This window comes from Carcharhinus amblyrhynchos, chromosome 4, assembly GCF_965287045.1.
Source record: "Carcharhinus amblyrhynchos chromosome 4, sCarAmb.v2.hapA, whole genome shotgun sequence".
NCBI lineage: Eukaryota > Metazoa > Chordata > Chondrichthyes > Carcharhiniformes > Carcharhinidae > Carcharhinus > Carcharhinus amblyrhynchos.
The window spans coordinates 116,102,332-116,122,418 of record NC_137327.1 but is presented as its reverse complement, the minus strand read 5'-3'; the positions used below and the strand labels follow the sequence as shown (position 1 = coordinate 116,122,418).

The following is a 20,087-nucleotide window of genomic DNA, read 5'->3' as shown; positions in this document are numbered from 1 at the left end:
GAAGGTGCTCAGCAAATCATCATTAACTGGATTACAGAGAAGCATACACCATAATAAAATGATTGTTTTCTTGAGTTCCCCTCTTGAAAGCAGATTCTTCACCAGGGTTCAGCTCCACTGGCACTAGGTACTCCCCTGGCTCAAGTGACCATGAACCTCGATGGTAAGCAGCAGACCATCACAAAGGATCTCAAAGCCAAATAATCTTGTCCTTGCCCAAAGACCCACACACGTTACCAGGAGCAATCACGAACAGGGACTCAGACCCATTTTCAGTCCTCCTGCAAATCGTTCAAACACCAAACTAGGTCAATATATTAACACCTCAAAGGGTCAGAGATATACAGCATGGAAACAGGCCCTTCGGCTCAACTTGTCCATGCTGCCCCCCCTTTTTTTTTTTTAAAAGCCCCGAAGCTAGTCCCAATCGCCCATATTCCGCTATACCATTGTAACTGTCCAAATGCTTTTTAAAAGAGAATTGTACCCACCTCTACTACTACCTCTGGCAGCTCGTTCCAAACACTTGCCACCCCATGTGAAAAAATTGCCTCTCTAGACACTTTTGTATCTCTCCCCTCTCACCTTAAATCTACGCCTTGTAGTTTTAGACTCCCCTATCTTTAGGAAAAGATACTATCTAGCTGATCTATGCCCCTCATTATTTAAGTCTTTAACTGAAAACCAGGCGCAAGGTTAACTACAAATCACAATACAAATTCACGGGCCTATTCAATAATTACCCTTCAAAAAGTCCCAGTAAATTGTCTATCAACATAAGTGGCAAATGTCAGTTTTGAATCTCCCCTACATCACCAGCATGTTATCTGGCCTGGCTGCAATTAGATACAGCATCACAGCATCACCTGGTCTTTGAAAGGCACATGAATGGAATGGAAGCTGCATGGAGCTCTGGGAAAGCTACCATACAGTCCTAGTAATGACCCAGAACCAACAAAGCAGAGATTTGCAAAAAGGTTTCAGAATCTCCAACGCTTCAATCCCATCACTTATAGAAGTGAATTTGGTGTCAACGCAATTTCCCCCCCTATTTACAGTGGATGCTGTAAATAAGAGAATTTCATCTCAAAACCACACCTAAAAGTGTCAACTAAATTTCCTTTTGGCCTTCTTTGCTTCATTGGGAACAGTGTCCTTCTTCTAATTACAGTTCCATATCCCTAGCATCTTCCAGTTGAATCTACACTATCCACTCTATGGCTTTATTGCTCTTTCTGTAACGGAGCATCTAAACTGCATCCAACGGTGGTCTAACCAATGCTTTGAATAAATCTGCCATTGTTTCTTTCATTAATTGTCTTCATTTATAAAACACAAATACTAGCTCTTCTTATAGTTTTAAAAAGCTGAAAAATTCAAAGACAAAGGCACTCTAATTGGTGATTTTAAATAATCTGCCTTGTTGTGATGCATTTAAAGTACAGGTAAATGGGTATGATCTAATTGCTGTTAGGAAACAAGGCTACAGGATGATCAAGACTGGGAAACGAAGGCCATTCAACATTTAGGAAGGAGAGTCACAAAGGAAAAGGAGAGGAATCAGTACATTAGTAAGTAGAATCTCAGATCAAAAGAACAAACTGTGGAATCTGAAATAAAAACAGAAAATGCTGGAAAAATTCAAAGGGTCTGTCAACATTTGTAAAGAACAGAATTACTTTCAAGTCTGTATAACTCTTCCTCAGAGCAGAGTGTGGAATGTGTTTGGGTGGAGCTAAGAACCAGCAACGGGCAGCAAATATTGCAAGGTGACAAACATCACCCCATAGAGTAGGCAGAGTGACAGAAAACAGAACTGCAGACCATTTACCCTTGATAGGGAAATGCTGGAATATCTTATAAACAACATGATAAATGGACATTTAGATAATAATGATCTGATTGGGCATAGTCAACATGAATTTATGAATGGGAAATCATGTTTGATGAACCTGGAGTTATTTGAGGATGTTGCTAACAAAATTTATCAATAAAGCAGTCCTCAACCTTTAAATTGGAAAGAGTAGAAATAAATCAATCTTTTAATCTCATTATAACATTTCACACTCACCCCTAAAGGCCAAACATGTAACAACCATGAATAAAACACATTTCAATTACAATAAACCCACTGACAGAGGGTGAACCTCTTTTTTTTTGTCGAACAGGAATAAAAGGAATGGGAAGACGTAAAACCGACAGCACATCACTGTCGCTGCTGCACTAGTGTTTCAGCATGAATTGCTGCTACATTATTGTAACAAATACCAAATAAAGCAGGAGATAATGAACTTGGGAGTACAAACCTCTGCGCAAAGGTGGAAGTAACAGAGCAGGATGGTGGCTTCTGAGCAAGTGATGAGTAGAATGATGAATACCAAGAAAAGGAAACCGAACATATAATACATCTGATGAGACCTAAAAATGGAGCATATAATTAATACAAGGTGAACATTGGAAAGTTGAATGAAAAGCCAATAAATACAAGTGATGTGTTGTTCAAAAAGCTTTCAGTTCACCCAGAAACAATGTCTTGTGTATTGAAACAACTGAAATAATTACATTTAAGTAGACTCAGAGTAAAGCTTTTGAACCAGTAAAAATAAGTTGCATACTTCCATATTGTTAAAAACCTTGCTGTAAAAGTATCGATCATCCAAGCTGACCATGGTACTGGTCAAAGCAGGGCAAGGGAGCTTTCCTGGTACCCCAGGAAATATTCTTCTTTTAACCACCAAAATATACATGAACTGATCATTCATCTCATTGTCACTTGTAACACCAGACTGCATGCAAAACGGTGACCGTATCTGCCAACACAACAAGCTCGCCGAAAAAAAGGAAGCTACCATTCAGAAAGGTGTTTTGATGTTTCTCACCAGTGACAAGATGCTATGCAACTGATTTTGATGAGCCTTGTACTGCATGGAAGTGCCTTTTCCTTCCAGCCATATATTTCCCATTTTCACCAAATTCCAGAGATTCAAAAGCAGTGTAATCTCTTCGGGATCTTTCCCAGCTTAGAAAACCAACAATCCTTTTGTGTCATTCAATTTAAATGCAGAGAGTATTACCTCACATTGTGCATGAATTTTGTTTTAAGGGATGAACATTCCAATCTGAAGGGTGTATTTACTCATGGCAGCTAGGCCAACCAAGGAATTCTGGTCAGCGATGAGTAAAATGTCAGAACAGAAGGTGAGAAATGTCAAACTGGAGTGAAGGGAAAAGTGACAGGTCAGAATAAAGCCGAGTGTCAGAGAGGAAAGTGGGAAACAAAATTCAGGCAAAATTCCAAGCAAATGTTTGTAAGTAAGCTGAGGAATCAGTCAAACGATGCGCAGGCACAAGTAACTAACATGAGTTTAACCAAAAGCATCATAGCAACACTGGCTGCAACTGAACTGAGTTAACTCGAGCTTAGTTGAAACATTTGCTCTGGACAAAGTGCAGAGGAGATTTACAAAAACATTGCCCGAGTTTAAAAACTGCAGCAATTAGGAGAGTAAATTGGATAGGGCTGTTTTCCTTCGAACAGAGAAGCCTAGGGGTTGACTTAGTTGAGGTATACGAAATTGAGGGGTCTCGATAAGAGAGTTGCTTCCCCTAGTTTCTGGGTCAATTACCAGAGAGCTCTGTTTTATGGTGATTGGTAGAAAGATTAGAGAGATGAGGAGGGAAAAACTTTTTAATCCAGAGGGTGGTAGGCATTTGGAATTCACTGCTTAGACTTATGGTTGAGGCTGAAATGTTCAACATATTTGAAAATTACCTGGATCTGCATCTGAAATGGTGTGATGTACAAGGATGTGGGTCAGGTGATGGAAAGTGGGATTAAAATGAGCTGCTAGTTTCTTTTTCCCTCCTTTTTGGCTGAGGCAGACACACTGGGCTGAATGGCTTCTTTTGCACCATAATCTTTCTACATTCAGACAGCACTACACATTATTGTAGGCATACTGTGTGTTTCTTTTTTTGCCCCATCACCATTCTCTTTAGCCCTAGAGGACTAACTCTTCTGTCTAATCTTTCCTGTATTGCACCCGATCTCATACTTTCCTTTGGTCACAAAAACAAAAAAGTACTGAAAAATTTCAGCAGGTCTGAGACAGAATAGAGCTCACGTTTTGAGTCTGCATGACCCTTTGTTGGAGCTTTGGTCCTCTGTCCATCCACTGCTTACTCAATCTATTGTATCTCTTAACTATCTATTGTATCTCTTAACAAGCTCAGGCTGTTTGGTCCCTCAAGCCGACTTTGCCATTTGATAAGATGATGGCTGATTTGTGGGTAAGATAATCCCACACACTTAACAACCCTCAGAAAAGACTTGTCACCTCTGCCTTAATAGGGAGAGCTCTTACTGTTAAACTGTGTCTCTGATTTCTAGTACCTCCCACAATGAGAAACATTCTTTCAGCATCCACCCACTCAGTCTTGATGTTTCAATAAGATCACTTCACAATCTTTTAAGTTTCAATGGAAGTGGGCCCAATCTGTCCAACTTTCTTCATAAAACAGCCTCTTCATTATAGGAATTAGCTGAGTGAACCCTCGCTGAACTGCTTCTAATGCAGTTGGATCTTTCCTTAAAGCTGCACGTGGTACTCCAGATATGGACTCACCAACACCCTGTACAATTGTAGCAAAATATGCCTACTTTTATATTCCACTCCCCACAATAAATGACAATACTCCATTTGCCACTTTGGCCGAGTTGATTTAGTTCAGTTAGTTGTACAGCTGGTTCATGATGCAAAGCAATGCCAACTGTAGTGGATTCAATTCCTGTATCGGCTGAGGCCATTCATAAAAGCCCTACTTTCTCAACCTTGCCTCTCACCTGAGGTGTAGTGACTCTCAGGTTAAATCACCACCAATCAGCCAATGGTCATCTGAGACTATGACGACATTACCATTACTTTATCTAGTCACTTGCTGTATTTGAACGCTAACCTTTTTTGATTCACATACCAGAACGCCCAGATCTCTCTGTACTGCACAGTTCTGCAATCTCTCCTCATTGTTTAGTAACAAATTGTTTTACTATTCTACCCACCCAAGTGGATAATCTCACATTTACCCACACTATAATCCATCTGCCAATTGCTTTTGTCCATTTACTTAGCCTAACTATATTCCCTTGCACCTTATGCCCTCCTCACAATTTACTTTCCAACCCACCTTTGGGTCATCAGCAAATTTAGCAACCATATACTCTGTCACTTCATTCAGTTTATTGATATAGGCTGTAAATAGTTGAGTTCCCAGTGTTGATCCCTGTGGCACTCCACTAGTTATAGCTTGCTAACCTGAAAATGACCCATTTATCCCTACTCTCCGCGTCCTGTTAATCAATCCTCTATCCATGCTAACATGTTACCCAGTACACCAGGATTTTGTGACAAAATGCCTTTAAGAAATCCAAGTATGCGGCATCTATAGGCTCCCCATTATCAATGTTGTTTGTTATTTACTCCAAGAACTCTAATGAATTGATCAACATTTCCTCGTCACAAATCAATGTCTGTTGTGTTAGGATTGAGTGCCTGCTGCAACCTCCTAACAATGAATTCTCACATCTTCCCTATGACAAACGTTATGCTAAGAGGCCTGCTTTCTGCCTCCTTCCTCCTCACATTAAGATGCTGCTTTCACTATTTTCCAACCTGATATCTCCAGATATTGGATGGAGCTTATTTGGAAAATTGTAATCAATGCATCTGCTATCTTAAAAGTCACGTTTTTTTTTTAAGGCCGCGGATGCAAGTCACTAAATCGTGGGGACTTGAATGGTCACTGAAATGTTAACTCTGTTTCTCTCTCCACAGACGCTACCTGACCTGCTGAGTATTACCACCATTTTCTCCTATTTTCAGTATTCTATTTTTCTATTGCTTCGTGGGAGTGCATTGTGTCGCTAACAGTCACAGAAAAGTAATACATCAAGACTTGGACAAAGATTTGACAAAGGATGATCTGGACTCAAAACATCAGCTCTTTTTTCTCCTTACAGATGCTGCCAGACCCACTGAGATTTTTCAGCATTTTCTCTTTTGGTAATACATTAAGGTGGCTCAGTATGTCAAACTCCAAATATTTACAGTCGAACAAGAGAATTTTTTCCACAGTTCAATTCATTTCAACTCACCAGATGCTGTTCAGAATAAAAAACAGCTGTATGAAAATGCACCCAAAGGGTAGGATGCCACCCATGATAATGCCTGGTAAAGGTTTTGTAAAGAATGACTGCTCTGGGATCTGGCGTGGAATTTGATTTGTCCGCACGGGATGATCAATGGGCTGAAAGAAAAATGGATAAAAATTAATCACATATCTACGATAACTACAATTCCTATTGTCGCTCACTATATTTTCTTGTTAGAAGAATGAAAACAGAAAACATGCATTTATTACCCAAAGAACAGAGTAAAACTCTGATTTATTATTTTTCTGAACATCAGTGCAGATTTAATTGATCATTAATGTGACTGAGTCTAGCAAAATCATGTTTTGTTTTGCATATTTATGACTTTTTTTGCTACCTCCTCTCTGTGCATCAAATCTTCTCACAGCTAAGTGCATTCTATAAAAATCTGCATCTAAATATTCGGAACACAAATTCTTAAAATAGAATCAGTTATCAGCATGGGCCAGAGTGAAGTGAGGGAAAAAGGCACTCAATGAATACAGCATCAATGATAATGAACGCGCTGCACATTAAAGCTTCACTTGCTTCATTTTGAAAGTAAAATACCGACTGCAGCATTTCAATTATGTGTCATGTCCCTCGCATAGAAAATGTCAACCTCTCGACAATTTACAACCCTATTCAATTGCAGCTTCTGATCTTCCCCCAGTGATTGATGTCTGCTAAAACTCACGAAAAAAATTCTTAGGATGTGAGCATTGCTAGCAAACTGGCATTTATTGCCCATCTATAATTGCCCCGTGAAGGTGGTGGTGAGCCAGCACCTTGAACTGCCATAATGTGAAGGTGTTAGATCCTGCAATGGTGAAGCAACAGCTACACATGTCCAAGTCAGGATAGCGTGCACCGTGAAGGTGACAGATGTTTTCATGTGGCCTTGTCCTTTAAGATAACAGAGGTTGAGAATTTGGGAGGTGTGGTCATGGAGGTCTTGGCGAGTTGCTACAATGCATTGATGGTGAATGTTTAGGATGGGAGACGGACTGTTTTGTTATGTGGTGACAAGCTTCTTGTGCTCCATAGGAAACAGAATCTCAACATTGCAGAAGGAGGCCATTCAGCCCATCAAGCTTACACCAACGACAATCCCACCTAAGCCCCATCTGCACAATTCCAAATATTTACCCTGTTGGTCCCAATGACACTAAAGACAACTCAGCATGGCCAATCAACCTAACCTGCACATTTTTGGACTGAAGGGGAAAACCAAAGCACCTGGAGGGAACTCACACAGTGACCCGAGGCCAGAATTGAATCCAGGTCCCTGGCACTGAGAGGCAGCAGTGTTAAACACTGTGCCACCCTCACCTCATCCAGCCTTATGACTTGGGAGGTGCCACAGAGACTGAAAGTCCCATACATTGTGCAGCACACAGTATAAATATATATTCTTCAAATCAAAAAATAAAGCAGTAATTGTAGTAATCCTAAGTAAAAACGATGACCTGCTTATGAGAAATAAGAGTGTACCAGGACAGGAGGAAAGTGAGTTAAACCATGGGGAAAACAGTCAACACAAATGATTAGGTTCATAATACACACAAATCGAATGGAATTGTCATCATGCATAAATTAAATTATTTCATGATCACTGAACTGAAATCATTGACGGTTTTCTCTCCGACGAACAATGGCGATTTGCCCAGGATACACAAGGATATGCAAAGCAAAGTATACATTTCCTCAAATCCCTGCACAATAGTGACAGAAGGAATGATGACTTGGAGGAGAGCTTCATGCATCCAACGTTTTCAGGGATGATTGCAAAAGGAGTGTTACATTCCGCAGAAGCTGAGAGGTCCACAGTTTAATAACTGTGGATAGACCCCGACTCAGTATCATTCATGGGCTTTTTGTCCATTCAGATTTACCTTTCTTTCTGTTTAGAAGAGATGCTCCAATGCACACAGATTCCATTTCCAAAAATCCTTAGAACCAATTTACCAGAACTTTGCAGGCATTCTTGTAATCTTTATCGTCACTTTTTCGGACAATTTGTTTACCATTCACACCAAGAATTAAAATGCACAGAGTTGTGTCACAAGATAGGTACTGAAAAAAATTGTCATTCAATCTTATTCTCTTGTTAAAGTACCCAAGCAGTGTTTGACAGTCCAATATCATAGTCTCAGTCATCCCTGTTGGTAACCTACGCCAGCCATGGGTCAACCTACGTGCAAAAAAATACATTCCAATGTTGTTCCAAAATTTTCCCTTCACAAGCCTGACCATATTCCTATTATCCTGACTCAAGTAAAAATAGTTTAGGATTATTTGTTCTGACGCATTCCGGCTAGAATTGATTTTCCCCAGTTTTGCATCTTCACGTACGTACATTGAATCAGCTTTCCAGTTTACAAGTGTGTGTGTACTGATCATTTTGCAAAACTCACCCTTTTCTTAAATCCAAAATAAGCACCAACAAAAGTCAATGGTACTGAAATTCCAAACCACATTGCCAAAATTGCCACTAGAGTTCCAAAGGGAATGGCAGCAGATGATCCTTCTACCCAAAGGATAAGGTTTGTGATGAAGAAATCAATGAAGACAATTCTGTGAATGGAAGCATCATTGTTAATTTCAAATGTAGTACTGCAGCATGATTCTATTAGACATTCTAAACCTGGCTTTGAAAATACATAAATTACGGCAATATTCTATTTACAGTGCTTCTACATTCGCCATCACTAGTGACTTATCCAGGAAAGTAGTCATCAAATTAGGCACCAACAGAGGAGAGACCAAACAACAACAAAATGTTTATCAATTTTAACTTTTACAAGTTCCAAATGTTAATTGTATATTCTTTATGCTTAATTGTGTGCAGATAATGGACATCAACTGGGGATTCACTTGTGCCCTAGACACAGATTTAAACTGGTTGTTGAGATAGGGAAGTGCATGCTTGCCATTTCTGTAATTAAATGCTAATAAGAGTGTGTAAACATTGACTCTGATCCTACCCTTAACCAAGTTTCTTTCTTTAACACTACACTTGATGGATGGCATGGTGGCACAGTGGTTAGCACCACTGCGTCACAGCACCAGGAACCTGGGCTCAATTCCCGGTTTGGGTCACTGTCTGTGTGAAGTTTGCACATTCCACCCACAGTCCAAAGATGTGCAGGTTAGGTGCATTGGCCATGCTAAATTCTCCCTCAGTATACCCCGAACAGGTGCTGCGGTATGGCAACTAGGGGATTTTCACAGTAGCTTCATTACAGTGTGAATGTAAGCCTACTTGTGACTAATAAATAAACTTTACTTTAAACATTACATTCAACTGCATTCATTACAGAAAAGGCTGCAACCTGGACTATTTTTTCATTCTTAAAAATAATACAAGAGTACTCGCTAAACAATCTCATCAGAATTTTGCTATATGGGGAGATGGTGGCATGAAGCCCAGAAGAATGCTCTGGGAACATGGACTCAAATTTCACCATAACAGATGGTGACATTTAAATTCAATAAATAAATCTGGAATTGAAAACTAGTCTCAGTAATGGTGACCAAACTATCACTGGTTGTTGTGGGAACACATCTGGTTTCACACCCAGAACGTGGTGAATCTGTGGAATTCATGACCACAGAAAGTAGCCGAGATCAAAATGTTTGATTTCAAGAAAGAATTAGATATAGCTGTTGAGGCTAAAGGGATCCAGGAGGGCCTGGATGAAATAAACTGGCAGAGTTGGTGCAGACTCAATAGGCTGAACGGCTTCTTCTGCACTATAGTGATTCTATGATTCCATGATGAAGAAAAACCATTATCACCCAGAAGATGGTGGGTGTCTGGACTTCACTGTCTGAGTTGCTTGCGCAGGCTGAAGCACTCATTTAAAAAGGTGCCTGGATCTCTACCTGAACAACTGTAACCTGCAAGGCTATGGTCCAGACATGGAAAAATGGGATTAAGATGAGTTTTTTTGGCTGGCATAGACACAATGGACTGAATGGCCTCTTTCTACACCAAAACTTTTCTAAAGCTTTCTCAAACTATCCATCATCCAATCCACTTCTCTTATAGACCACTCACGATCCAACCTAACCCTAACCAATATCCGACCAGTCCAACACTGTCCTGCACTCTGTATCACTTGGTCATTCTCTCAGTGATTTCTCTAAATATTGTTAGGAAATTGAAATAGTTCAAGTAATTTATATATATGTATTCTATTAGAAGTAAAGAACAAGTTAATGGTAGGGCATTGGGCAGAGTTATAGAACTGAGAGATCTAGCGGTACAGGTTCATAGCTCCTTGAAAGTGAAGTCACATGTGGACAGAGTGGTGAAGGAGGCATTCAGCATGCTTGGTTTCACTGGTCAGAATATTGAATATAGGTCATCTTGTTGAAGTTGTACAAGGCATTGGTAAGGCCACACGTGGGATATTGTGTACAGTTCTGGTCATTCTATTATAGAAAGGATATGATTAAACTAGAAAGAGTGCAGAAAAGATTTATTAGGATGCTACTGGGACTTGATAGTTTGAATTATAAGGAGAGGCTGGATAGACTGGGACATTTTTCTCTAGAGCATAGGAGGCTAATCAGTGATCTAATAGAGGTCTATAAAATAACGAGGGGCATAGATCAGCTTGTTAATACCTTTTCCCAAAGGTAGGTGAGTCTAAAACTACAGTGCATAGGTTTAAGGTGAAAAGGAAAAGATACAGAAGGGTCCACAGGCACATTTTTCCCCCCCCCCAACATAGTGGGTGGTGACTGTCTGGAACAGGCTGCTAGAGGTAGTAATAGAGGCAGTACAATTTTGTTTTTTAAAAAGCATTTAGACAGTTACATAGGTAAGATGGGTATAGAGGGATATGGGCCAAACACAGGCAATTGGGACTAGCTTAGAGGCTAAAAAGGGGCAGCATGGACAAGTTGGGCCGAAGGGCTTGTTTCCATACTGCAAACCTGTAAGATTCTATGACTAATTGTGTACTAAGAAAAGAATAAAACTTCAGTTTAGCTTCATGTTAAACAAAGATGCCTACAGGACTGCAGGTTTCGTTTCATTTTAAACCTTGCTTGCATCGTAATGAAGGTGTTACAATACAAAAGCAATCACCTAAAAAAAACTAAAAACTGTTGCTTGGCAACTGGAGGCCCACATTGAGAAAACAGAAGCAGTTAACAGTTGTGTGAATAAGCCACCTCAGAGGCAAGGAGCTTTCCACAGAAACTTCTACAACAGGCAGGATAATACAGAGGGACAGAAAGAAAATCTCAGAAACCAGGCAACAAGAGTTCCTGGAAGTTAAAGGAACAAAAAACAGAATATTGAAGAGAGGGTTCTATTAGTGGGATCAACAGACACTGTCAGTTAAAGACTTGTCTGCAAGGTACAGACTTGGAAAGGTTCGCCTGCGAGAAGCCAGACAACTGTGATGATCTTAAGGCTGGTGACACCTTAAGCAGCCTGCAAAATAGTGGTGTTCTGCTGGTGTGGTGGCTGCCTGAGAGATTGTGTGGAAGCTGGAATGCACACGGCAGAGGAATACTGAAAGGAGGCTGAAATCCTGGATGTGGATCCTTGGTAAAGATCGCCATGAGAAAGCACTGCTTGGGAGAAGAGTTCGTGTGTGTTCTTTGCGTGTGGAGTTTGGTAACCCTGATATGAAAGGCAGAGTTCCAGTGAGATCAGTTGGCTCACAATCTAAGAAGGTCTAACGAGGAATCCAAGGTAGTTGTTTTGGGTAACATCTATCACTTGCTTTCAGATTGCAATGAACATTTTGCTCATTGGTTTCCATGGGCTATGTACTTAGAGAACATTAGAGGATAACATTTTGTAACTTGTGCCAGCCTTACAAATGTGTATACATCTGCAAAGATAACCCTGGGATGAAGTAGTATAAATAAATACTCTTTTGTTAGAAGTTCATCAGCAGTCCCATGACTCTGTTCATCCATGTGTCTAAACAAAAACTAAAAGTTAGGATCTACCAAGTCATGTTCCACTCTGGGGCCTGACGTGTCCCAGTTGTATCAGCTGAGATCGTAACAATATTAACAAAGCTACAGAGCTGCAAGTTGTTGTCGGTGGATTTTTATTCAAGATTGAACAGAATTTAACTCTTGAGCAACAAGTCAATGAGCATATTAAGCTTTTCAATGCTTCATTTGCATACTATTTTCTATCTAAAAATGGCAAGATTAATTTCCACGCATGGCACAATAGACTAAGTGAGGTCAGTGGTTGGTTTTGCAGGGTGTGAGAAGGAAACCTAAAAAAACACTTTTTATTTGAAAGAAAAAATGATAATCAAACCTTTATTTTCTTTGACATTTGAAAAGATGTTAGAAATTTAGCCAGGCCTGTCATTTCCTTCAACAGAAAGTGGGAGGAGAGCTACTGAATAAGTGCAATCTTGCTGCTTTAATAAATGAGATACCACGCAATTTAAGAATCGATTTACATTGATGGAAAAGTATTCTGGCTGCAGTTACAGTTGTTTAAGGGCAGAGAGCAGAAAGAGGGGAGTGCAATGCAAGACCGATTTTAAGCAAATGTGTGACATAAAGGTACAAATTTAAGTGGTGAGAGTTTAGGATTGATGATCAGGAGGGACAATCTTCCAAGACAGGACTGTAATTCGGTTGTTTTTTAAACTTGCAATGTAAGCATTTTATAAATCAACACCTTTAATTTTTGTTTAGCAATACTCCTCTATTTCATGATTAAAACATGCAAACTAAGGTTGTCACCATCCAGCTTGAGGTCTTCCTGTTCAGTAAAACGATTTGAAGGAGTGGGCGAGAGTTTGCCACCAGATTAGGACACAAGTGGGAAAACGCTAAGCTTCAATGAATAAGACATCTGTGCCTTTCTATGATCACAGATGAATTCAACATGCAGGAAGTGACCTCGAACTGTCACTAGCTCTTGTGAAGGCACACTTAAAATGTTAATTATTAATAATATGCATCTTATTTAGAATGTAAACAACTACATGTTTACATGAAGGGTGCTCTGATAATTAAATTTCTCTCAGACCTGAATTTCAGTGAAGGGATATGGAGGTAGTGCAGGAAGATGAGACTGAGGAAGAAGATCAGCCTTGATTGGGAGGCATGCCTTATGAAGATAGGTTGAGGGAGCTGGGACTCTTCTCCCTGGAGAGACGAAGGTTGAGAGGCGACCTGATAGAGGTTTATAAAATGTTGAGAGGAATAGATAGGGTGGATTCTCAGAGGCTATTTCCCCGGGTTGAAATGGTCGCTACGAGGGGGCACAGATTTAAGGTGCGGGGAGGCAAGTACAGAAGTGATGTTAGGGGTAAGTTTTTCACTCAGAGGGTGGAGAGTGAATGGAATCAGCTGCCGTCAGTGGTGGTGGAGGCGAACTCACTGGGGTCTTTTAAAAGACTTCTGGATGAGTACATGGGATTTAGTGGGATTGGGGGTTATAGATAGGTCTATGGATTGGTAGGTGTTGATGTGATCGGCGCAACTCGTGGGCCGAAGGGCCTGTTTGTGCTGTAGTGTTCTATGCTGATTGTATTGCATGGCCAACCCAGGCTCAAGAGCCAAACAGCTTATGTCTGCTCCGATTATGTTCTCAAGTATTTAGTTATTTAAGGAAAATCAGAAAAATGAAATATTAATGGCACACATCAGAATTCTGCGCTTTAATTGGGTATTCATTACCCTACACTGCTCTGTTTCACCAAAATGTATTCATCTCGCTTTATCTGTACATAATATGACATTAACTCATGCAAATTATATGCATCACAAATACTACAGGAAAGCACAGATTCTATAACAAACAACAGAAATAAGTGACAAATACTAACCCAGGACATAGAAAAGAAGTCAACAGAACATTGGTCTTCCATTTCTCACCGCCAAAAGCTGTGGAAAGATTGGAACTGTTAAACAAACTACTCTCAAAGATGATAGTGAAAAATGTTATTGATCTAGTGAACCCAAGTACTAAAGCCCTTTCCAAACATCAAAACATGTATTGTCACTCTTAACTTGGCTAGTGTTTTAGGGTATGGGCCTCCATTATTTCAGTCATGGGCCAGTGCAGTACTAAAAGCAGATAGAGAATCCGTTCTCAAATTCATAATAATCACTGCACAGAGATGATTGGCTGCCTTTATGTGCAGCAAGCATTTGATGAACAAATGTATTATCCAAACATGATCACTGGTCAAAATTATTGAAAGTGCCTTTGTTTTTCCAATATGTTTCTTTCAAAAGGGACAAGATCCCTAAAAGATTTCCAAAATAGTTCTGCCAAACAGTCATTGCTCTGAAATGGTAACTGGTCTTTTTCCACAAATGCTGCTGAGACCTACTGAATATTTCCACAATTTCCTGTTTTTATTTCAGATTCCCAGCACCCAATTATTTTATTTTCTAAATTTGTTTCACTGGCTTATCCACAGTAAGAAGTCTCACAACACCAACTTAAAATTCAACAGGTTTACTTGGAATCACCAGCTTTCACAGCGCTGCTCTTTGCTCATTCACCTAAATGGAGGGACGCTCCAAAAGCTCGTGATTCCAAGTAAACCTGCTGGACTTCAACCTCGTGTGGTGAGGCTTCTTATGTGCCCACTCTAGTCCAATGCTGGCATTTCTACATCACGAGATATCAGTGGCATACAACAAAAGCCAGTGAAACCACCCTTATTTTGTTTTAAGGTGCTACTAGAACCCTTGGAGAGCAAAGCTACAAAAAAAAAAGTAACGGGACATGTTAATCTTTATCGGGTTCCTGTTAAGGGCAGTAAACTGTCAGTAAATGGATACCCCTAATACTTTTGTACTTAGCCACAAAAGTGAAACTTGGTACGTCAGAAAAAAGGTCGAAGTAAACAGTGATAACATTCTAAGTTTGTTTTTGCTCAAACCGTTCACGAAAGGACAGGTTAATCGGGTGAGATGAATTAAGGAGGGTAAAGACTGTTGTGGAGCATGAAGAATGATGCTGACCCCTTGAGTTCAATGCTGTATAATTCCTGATGCATGTTTTACTTTTCTCATTACAACACAATGATCATGTTTACTTCTGGTTGAACTTACATTAAGTCCACTTTCAATTTCCTTCACAGCAACACACAGAGGAGGCAAAACACAATAAAAGCCTAGGAATGGGAACAACAGTCACCAGGGATGACCTGAGACATTGGGACTATTTCCACTGAAACAACTGGGAAGGGATAGTGCAAGTTGTTTTCTTGAATTGAATAGTGTTTTGAAAGGCTAAAGCAAGAAAGACTATTCCTTTTGAATGACTAGTGTTGAAGTGTGCTTTCAATTTAAAGCACCAACACAAAAATGCAGAGTGGGATTAAGTTTCATCTCTCCAATTCCTGTTCATGCTGAAACCAGGTTTAAGGTGGTAGGTATGGAAGAAATGAATAAAATGAAGGGACAATAATACCTTTTTCGCCCAGTGTGGATATTAACACGAGTGCACAGAGGTCACATACAATATTTTATGCCAGTTTATTGATTGCAGCTACTTTAGGTTAATAACATTCCTGCAACATCATCTCAATCACCACTATCAACATCATTGATTTAACTTGATGCAAATATAGGTAATGATATAAAAAAAATCACGACACCATACGTCACTTACTCTTGTACATCCTGGCAGAAACGTATCCTGCAGGCGTTCCTAGCAAGACCCACAGAACAACAGCACAAGTCATCAACGCTCCTCGGTTAGCAGGTGAAAGGAACCCAAGACATGCCAGGACTACACAATGGGTGGAAAAAAAAATGAAATGTCTCAGAATGTATATCAAATATCATTTTTCCAGGTCTCATTTTCTCAGTTGAATGCAGCTTCTTCTCGGTACAGTACAATGAAGGCTGTGTATTTCTGTACTTTTCATAAGGTGCAAACTTCATTTAACTTTCCTCCCCATACACATCCAACTTGGAGAGCGGGCCAATATTAAACCTATAGAAATTAATTATCACCACTGTCGCATTTTTTCTTCTGCATTATAAAATTGAAAAAAGCAATTACAGATTTTTGCAATCTGCTCACACTACAATTGCAGCGTGACTGTGAAAGAATATGTGCAGAAACAGGGAGTTAACCATTCATGTCATCCCCTTGCTTTCATCAAAATTCTTCCTGTAAAATTAACTCCTCTGCTCCTGCACAGGTTTTCTCTCTTCTGTTATTTCCAACATTTATTTTTAATGTTACAAAAAAGCACAAATCTGACTGACAATGGCAGGTTTCAAGGTTTTTTAAAAACTGGATTCTCCCATACTCTCAGATTGAACAGAGTTTTATGTCTGAACCTCTTGACCCCAAGCTGAGCTTCTAACTGGAAATCTACTCATCAATAAATACCATTTCCCTCGAGAACAACAACTCAAGTGGCTTCTTATGTGAGCACATATTGAACCTCCTGATGTCTGCAGGGAATATACCCAATTCAAAGAATAACCAGCAACTAACAGCTAACGAGCTACTCTTGCCAACAAAGGGCCTCAAAAAAAAAAATCCATGCATTTGTCTGAAATCTTGTCAGCTCGCATGGAACATAATCCACACCTTATAAACTGATAATAGCCCCACCTCTCCACGGTGCAAACTTCATCAACCACAACATGACCTGAGAGATTAAGTCTCAGATTTTAATTTTCCACAAGGCCTCAATGACTTGAGGGTAGGCCAGGCAAGATATGGCCACTTGCTCCACAGGATGAACATGAGGGAAAAGCTCAAATTGTGACTAATTGCCATCCATATCAGATCATTGCCCAGATACAATACTCCTGCCCATAGAGATCCATTCGTGGTGGCATCACAACCATTCATACTACTTCAGCTGAAGCTGTTGAATGGAATATTAACCTTGACATCCCACTATAATAGTTTCCCCAACCAAACAAATGAAAAATAAACGTCCACGATATCATCTTCACCTTGCTCTCTTGAGCCCTCAAACACACTTGTTATTCATTACGATAGGTGAGCTGGCAATGTTCACCTCCTATTGCCCACAAGGTGGTGCTGGAGAGCTACACCGCCTAGATCCACCATAAACTAAGTGACTTGCAGCTTCAGCCTGCAGTTTTGTTTCAGCTAAGTGGCTCACTTGGTCATTTCACAGGGTGGTTAATAGTTATTGCTGGTCTACAGCCACATAGGGATGGACAGCCTGTTTCCTTCACTAACAGAAATTAGTAAACCTTGATATCAATCTGGTAGTTTCAAGGTCAGTAAAAAGTCTGACAACACCAGGTTTTAGTCCAACCTATTTATTTGATAATATTCTCACTAGCTTTCGAGGGGACAGCCTCTTCGTCAGGTGAATGGCTGACGAAGAGGCTGTCCCCTCGAAAGCTAGTGAGAATATTATCAAATAAATAGGTTGGACTAAAACCTGGTGTTGTCAGACTTTTTACTGTGTTTACGCCAGTCCAACGCCGGCATACCCAAATCATGACTAGTTTCAAGGTCACCATTATTGACACTGGCTATTAATCCCAGATTGATTTAAGCAAGCAAATTTCAATTCCACAGTTGTCATGGTACGACTTCAACTCAACTCAGGATTATTAATCTCGGCACTTGAACTGCTTCAAATACTCTATCATCCTCAACCTCCAAAGCTTTGTTACAAACTCCACAACCAACATCACCCCATTCTTACCAAGGTTGCCCATCTGTGCATCACCATTTCCTGCTGTACTCAAAACTGCCACATCTTTAAGCTGTCTTGGTGACATTTATTATTGAAACAGAATGTTTACTGAATCTACTGAAAGAGGCAACTTGGCCCATCACATCTGTGAATTGAAAAAAATAAACCATCCAGCTTAACTCCACTTTCCAGCATTTGGCCTGTCACTCTGCAGTGAGGTACATATCCAAATGTTGAGTCTCTCTGAATCTACTATCCCTTTAGGTAGCAAGTTCCAAACCCCCCAAAAGCTTCTGAGCGAAAACAAAGAACAGTGCAGCACAGGAACAGGCCCTTCAGCCCTCCAAGCCTGCACCAGTCACGTCATCCTATCTAGGCCAACCACCTGTATCCCTCTACTCCCCAACTGTTCATATGTCTATCTAGATAAGTCTAAAATGTTGCTGACATGTCTGCCTCAACCACCTTATTTGGCAGTGCATTCCAAGCCCCCACTATCCTCTGTGTAAAAAAAACTTTCCTCACACACATCCACTAAATCTTTTCCTCCCTAACCTTGAACTTGTGCCCCCTTCCAATTGTCATTTCTGCCCTGGGAAAAAGCTTTCCAACTGTTCATCCTATCCATATCCCTCAATATTATAAACTTCTTTCAGGTCACCCTTCAGCCTCCATCTTTCCAGGGAGAACAATCTCAGTTTATTCACTCTCTCCTCATTGCTAATATCCTCCATACCAGGCAACATCCTGGTAAAACTTTTCCCTACTCCATCCAAAGCCACCTTGTCTTTCTGGTAGTGTGGCGACCAGAATTGGACACAGTATTCTAAATGTGTGTTCCAAGATGGTGCCGGAGCGAGGCGACTTCTTGCAAGTTGTGCCCAGTACACTTTCTAATTCCATCTTTTACTCTCATTCTATGCTTCTAAAACTTCACTCTCTCTCTTTTAAACTCTCTAAATGCTTTAATTCAATTTACTTCTCTAAAACCTAGCTATGACTGCAACACTACATTCTGCACTTGCTTCCTTCTCTGAACGGTATGCTTTGTCTGTATAGCATGCAAGAAACAATACTTTTCACTGTATGCTGATATGTGAGATATAGTAAATCAAATCAAATGTGGCCTAACCAAATTTGCCAACTTTTATACTTGATGCCCTGGCCGATGAAGGCAAGCACGCCATATGCTTTCGTCACCATCTTTTCCATCTGCACTGCCACTTAAGGATCTGTGGACCTGTACTCCCAGACAGAACCGTGTCTGCTTCTGATGTTCTACCATTTATTTTATAGCTCCCATCTGAATTGGGTCTATCAAAATGCATCACCTTGCATTTGTCCACATTAAATTCCATCTGCCATTTCTCAGCCCAATTTTCCAGTCTACATCCTGCTGTATTCTCTATCACTATCTGCAACTCCGCCAACCTTAGTATCATCCACAAACTTGCTAATCAGAGCAGCTACATTCTCCGCCCCCTCCCCAAGTCATTTATATACATTACAAACAGCAGAGCTCCCAGCACTGATCCCTGCGGAACACCACAAGTCACAGATCTCCATTCAGAAAAACACCCTTCCACCACTACCCTCTATCTTCTATGGCCAAGCCGTAGAAAAGCTGTTTCCTCATCTCCCCCTTTCTACAAAATCACTTTAAATCTACGCCCTTAATCAGTGCCCTTTCTGCTAAAGTAAATAGGCTATCCCACTCTCCCCAGGACCCTCACATTTTTGTACATCTCAATCAATACTCCCCTTAGCCTTTTCTGTTCCACAACCAATTTCAGGAATCCAATCTTTCCTCAAAGCTGCAATTTCCAAATCCTGGACATAAGCTCGTAAATCTCCTCTGAACGCTCTCGAATGTAATTAAATCCTTTCTGTATTAAGATAAACAGAACTGCGTACAGTACTTAAGTTGTGGCTTAACTAATGTTCTTTTATAGTTCCATCATAACTTCCCTGCTCTTATATTCTATAAGATAGCTGTGACGTTAGCGTACCTTTAAAATTTTTTAAAATCATGTTCTCTGCAGCTACGTCAGCTTTGGTTTATCACTGTTTCCACACTGGCTGAGAAATCCTTTTATTGCCGTTTCAATTATTTAAATGGGAAAGAGTCAGAGTCATAGAGGTTTACAACATGGAAACAAGCCCTTTGGCCCAACTTGTCCATACTATCTCACTTTTACCAGTAAGCTGGTCTCAATTGTCTGCGCACCTGTGTG

At 40.2% G+C, this 20,087-nt stretch overlaps 1 protein-coding gene across 1 annotated transcript in view; it reads right to left on the bottom strand.

Annotated features, from left to right (window-relative positions):
- LOC145342314 (transmembrane 9 superfamily member 2-like) overlaps nucleotides 1-20,087 on the bottom strand; it is a 77,273-nt gene that overhangs the window by 14,025 nt on the left and 43,161 nt on the right. Inside the window, exons 11-15 of the mRNA XM_080187790.1 lie at nucleotides 15,822-15,941; nucleotides 14,020-14,077; nucleotides 8,605-8,764; nucleotides 6,152-6,303; nucleotides 2,307-2,418 (exon numbers count right to left, since the gene is read on the bottom strand). Of these exons, the coding sequence (XP_080043916.1) occupies nucleotides 2,307-2,418; nucleotides 6,152-6,303; nucleotides 8,605-8,764; nucleotides 14,020-14,077; nucleotides 15,822-15,941 (602 nt within the window). The remainder of the gene's footprint in view (nucleotides 1-2,306; nucleotides 2,419-6,151; nucleotides 6,304-8,604; nucleotides 8,765-14,019; nucleotides 14,078-15,821; nucleotides 15,942-20,087) is intronic.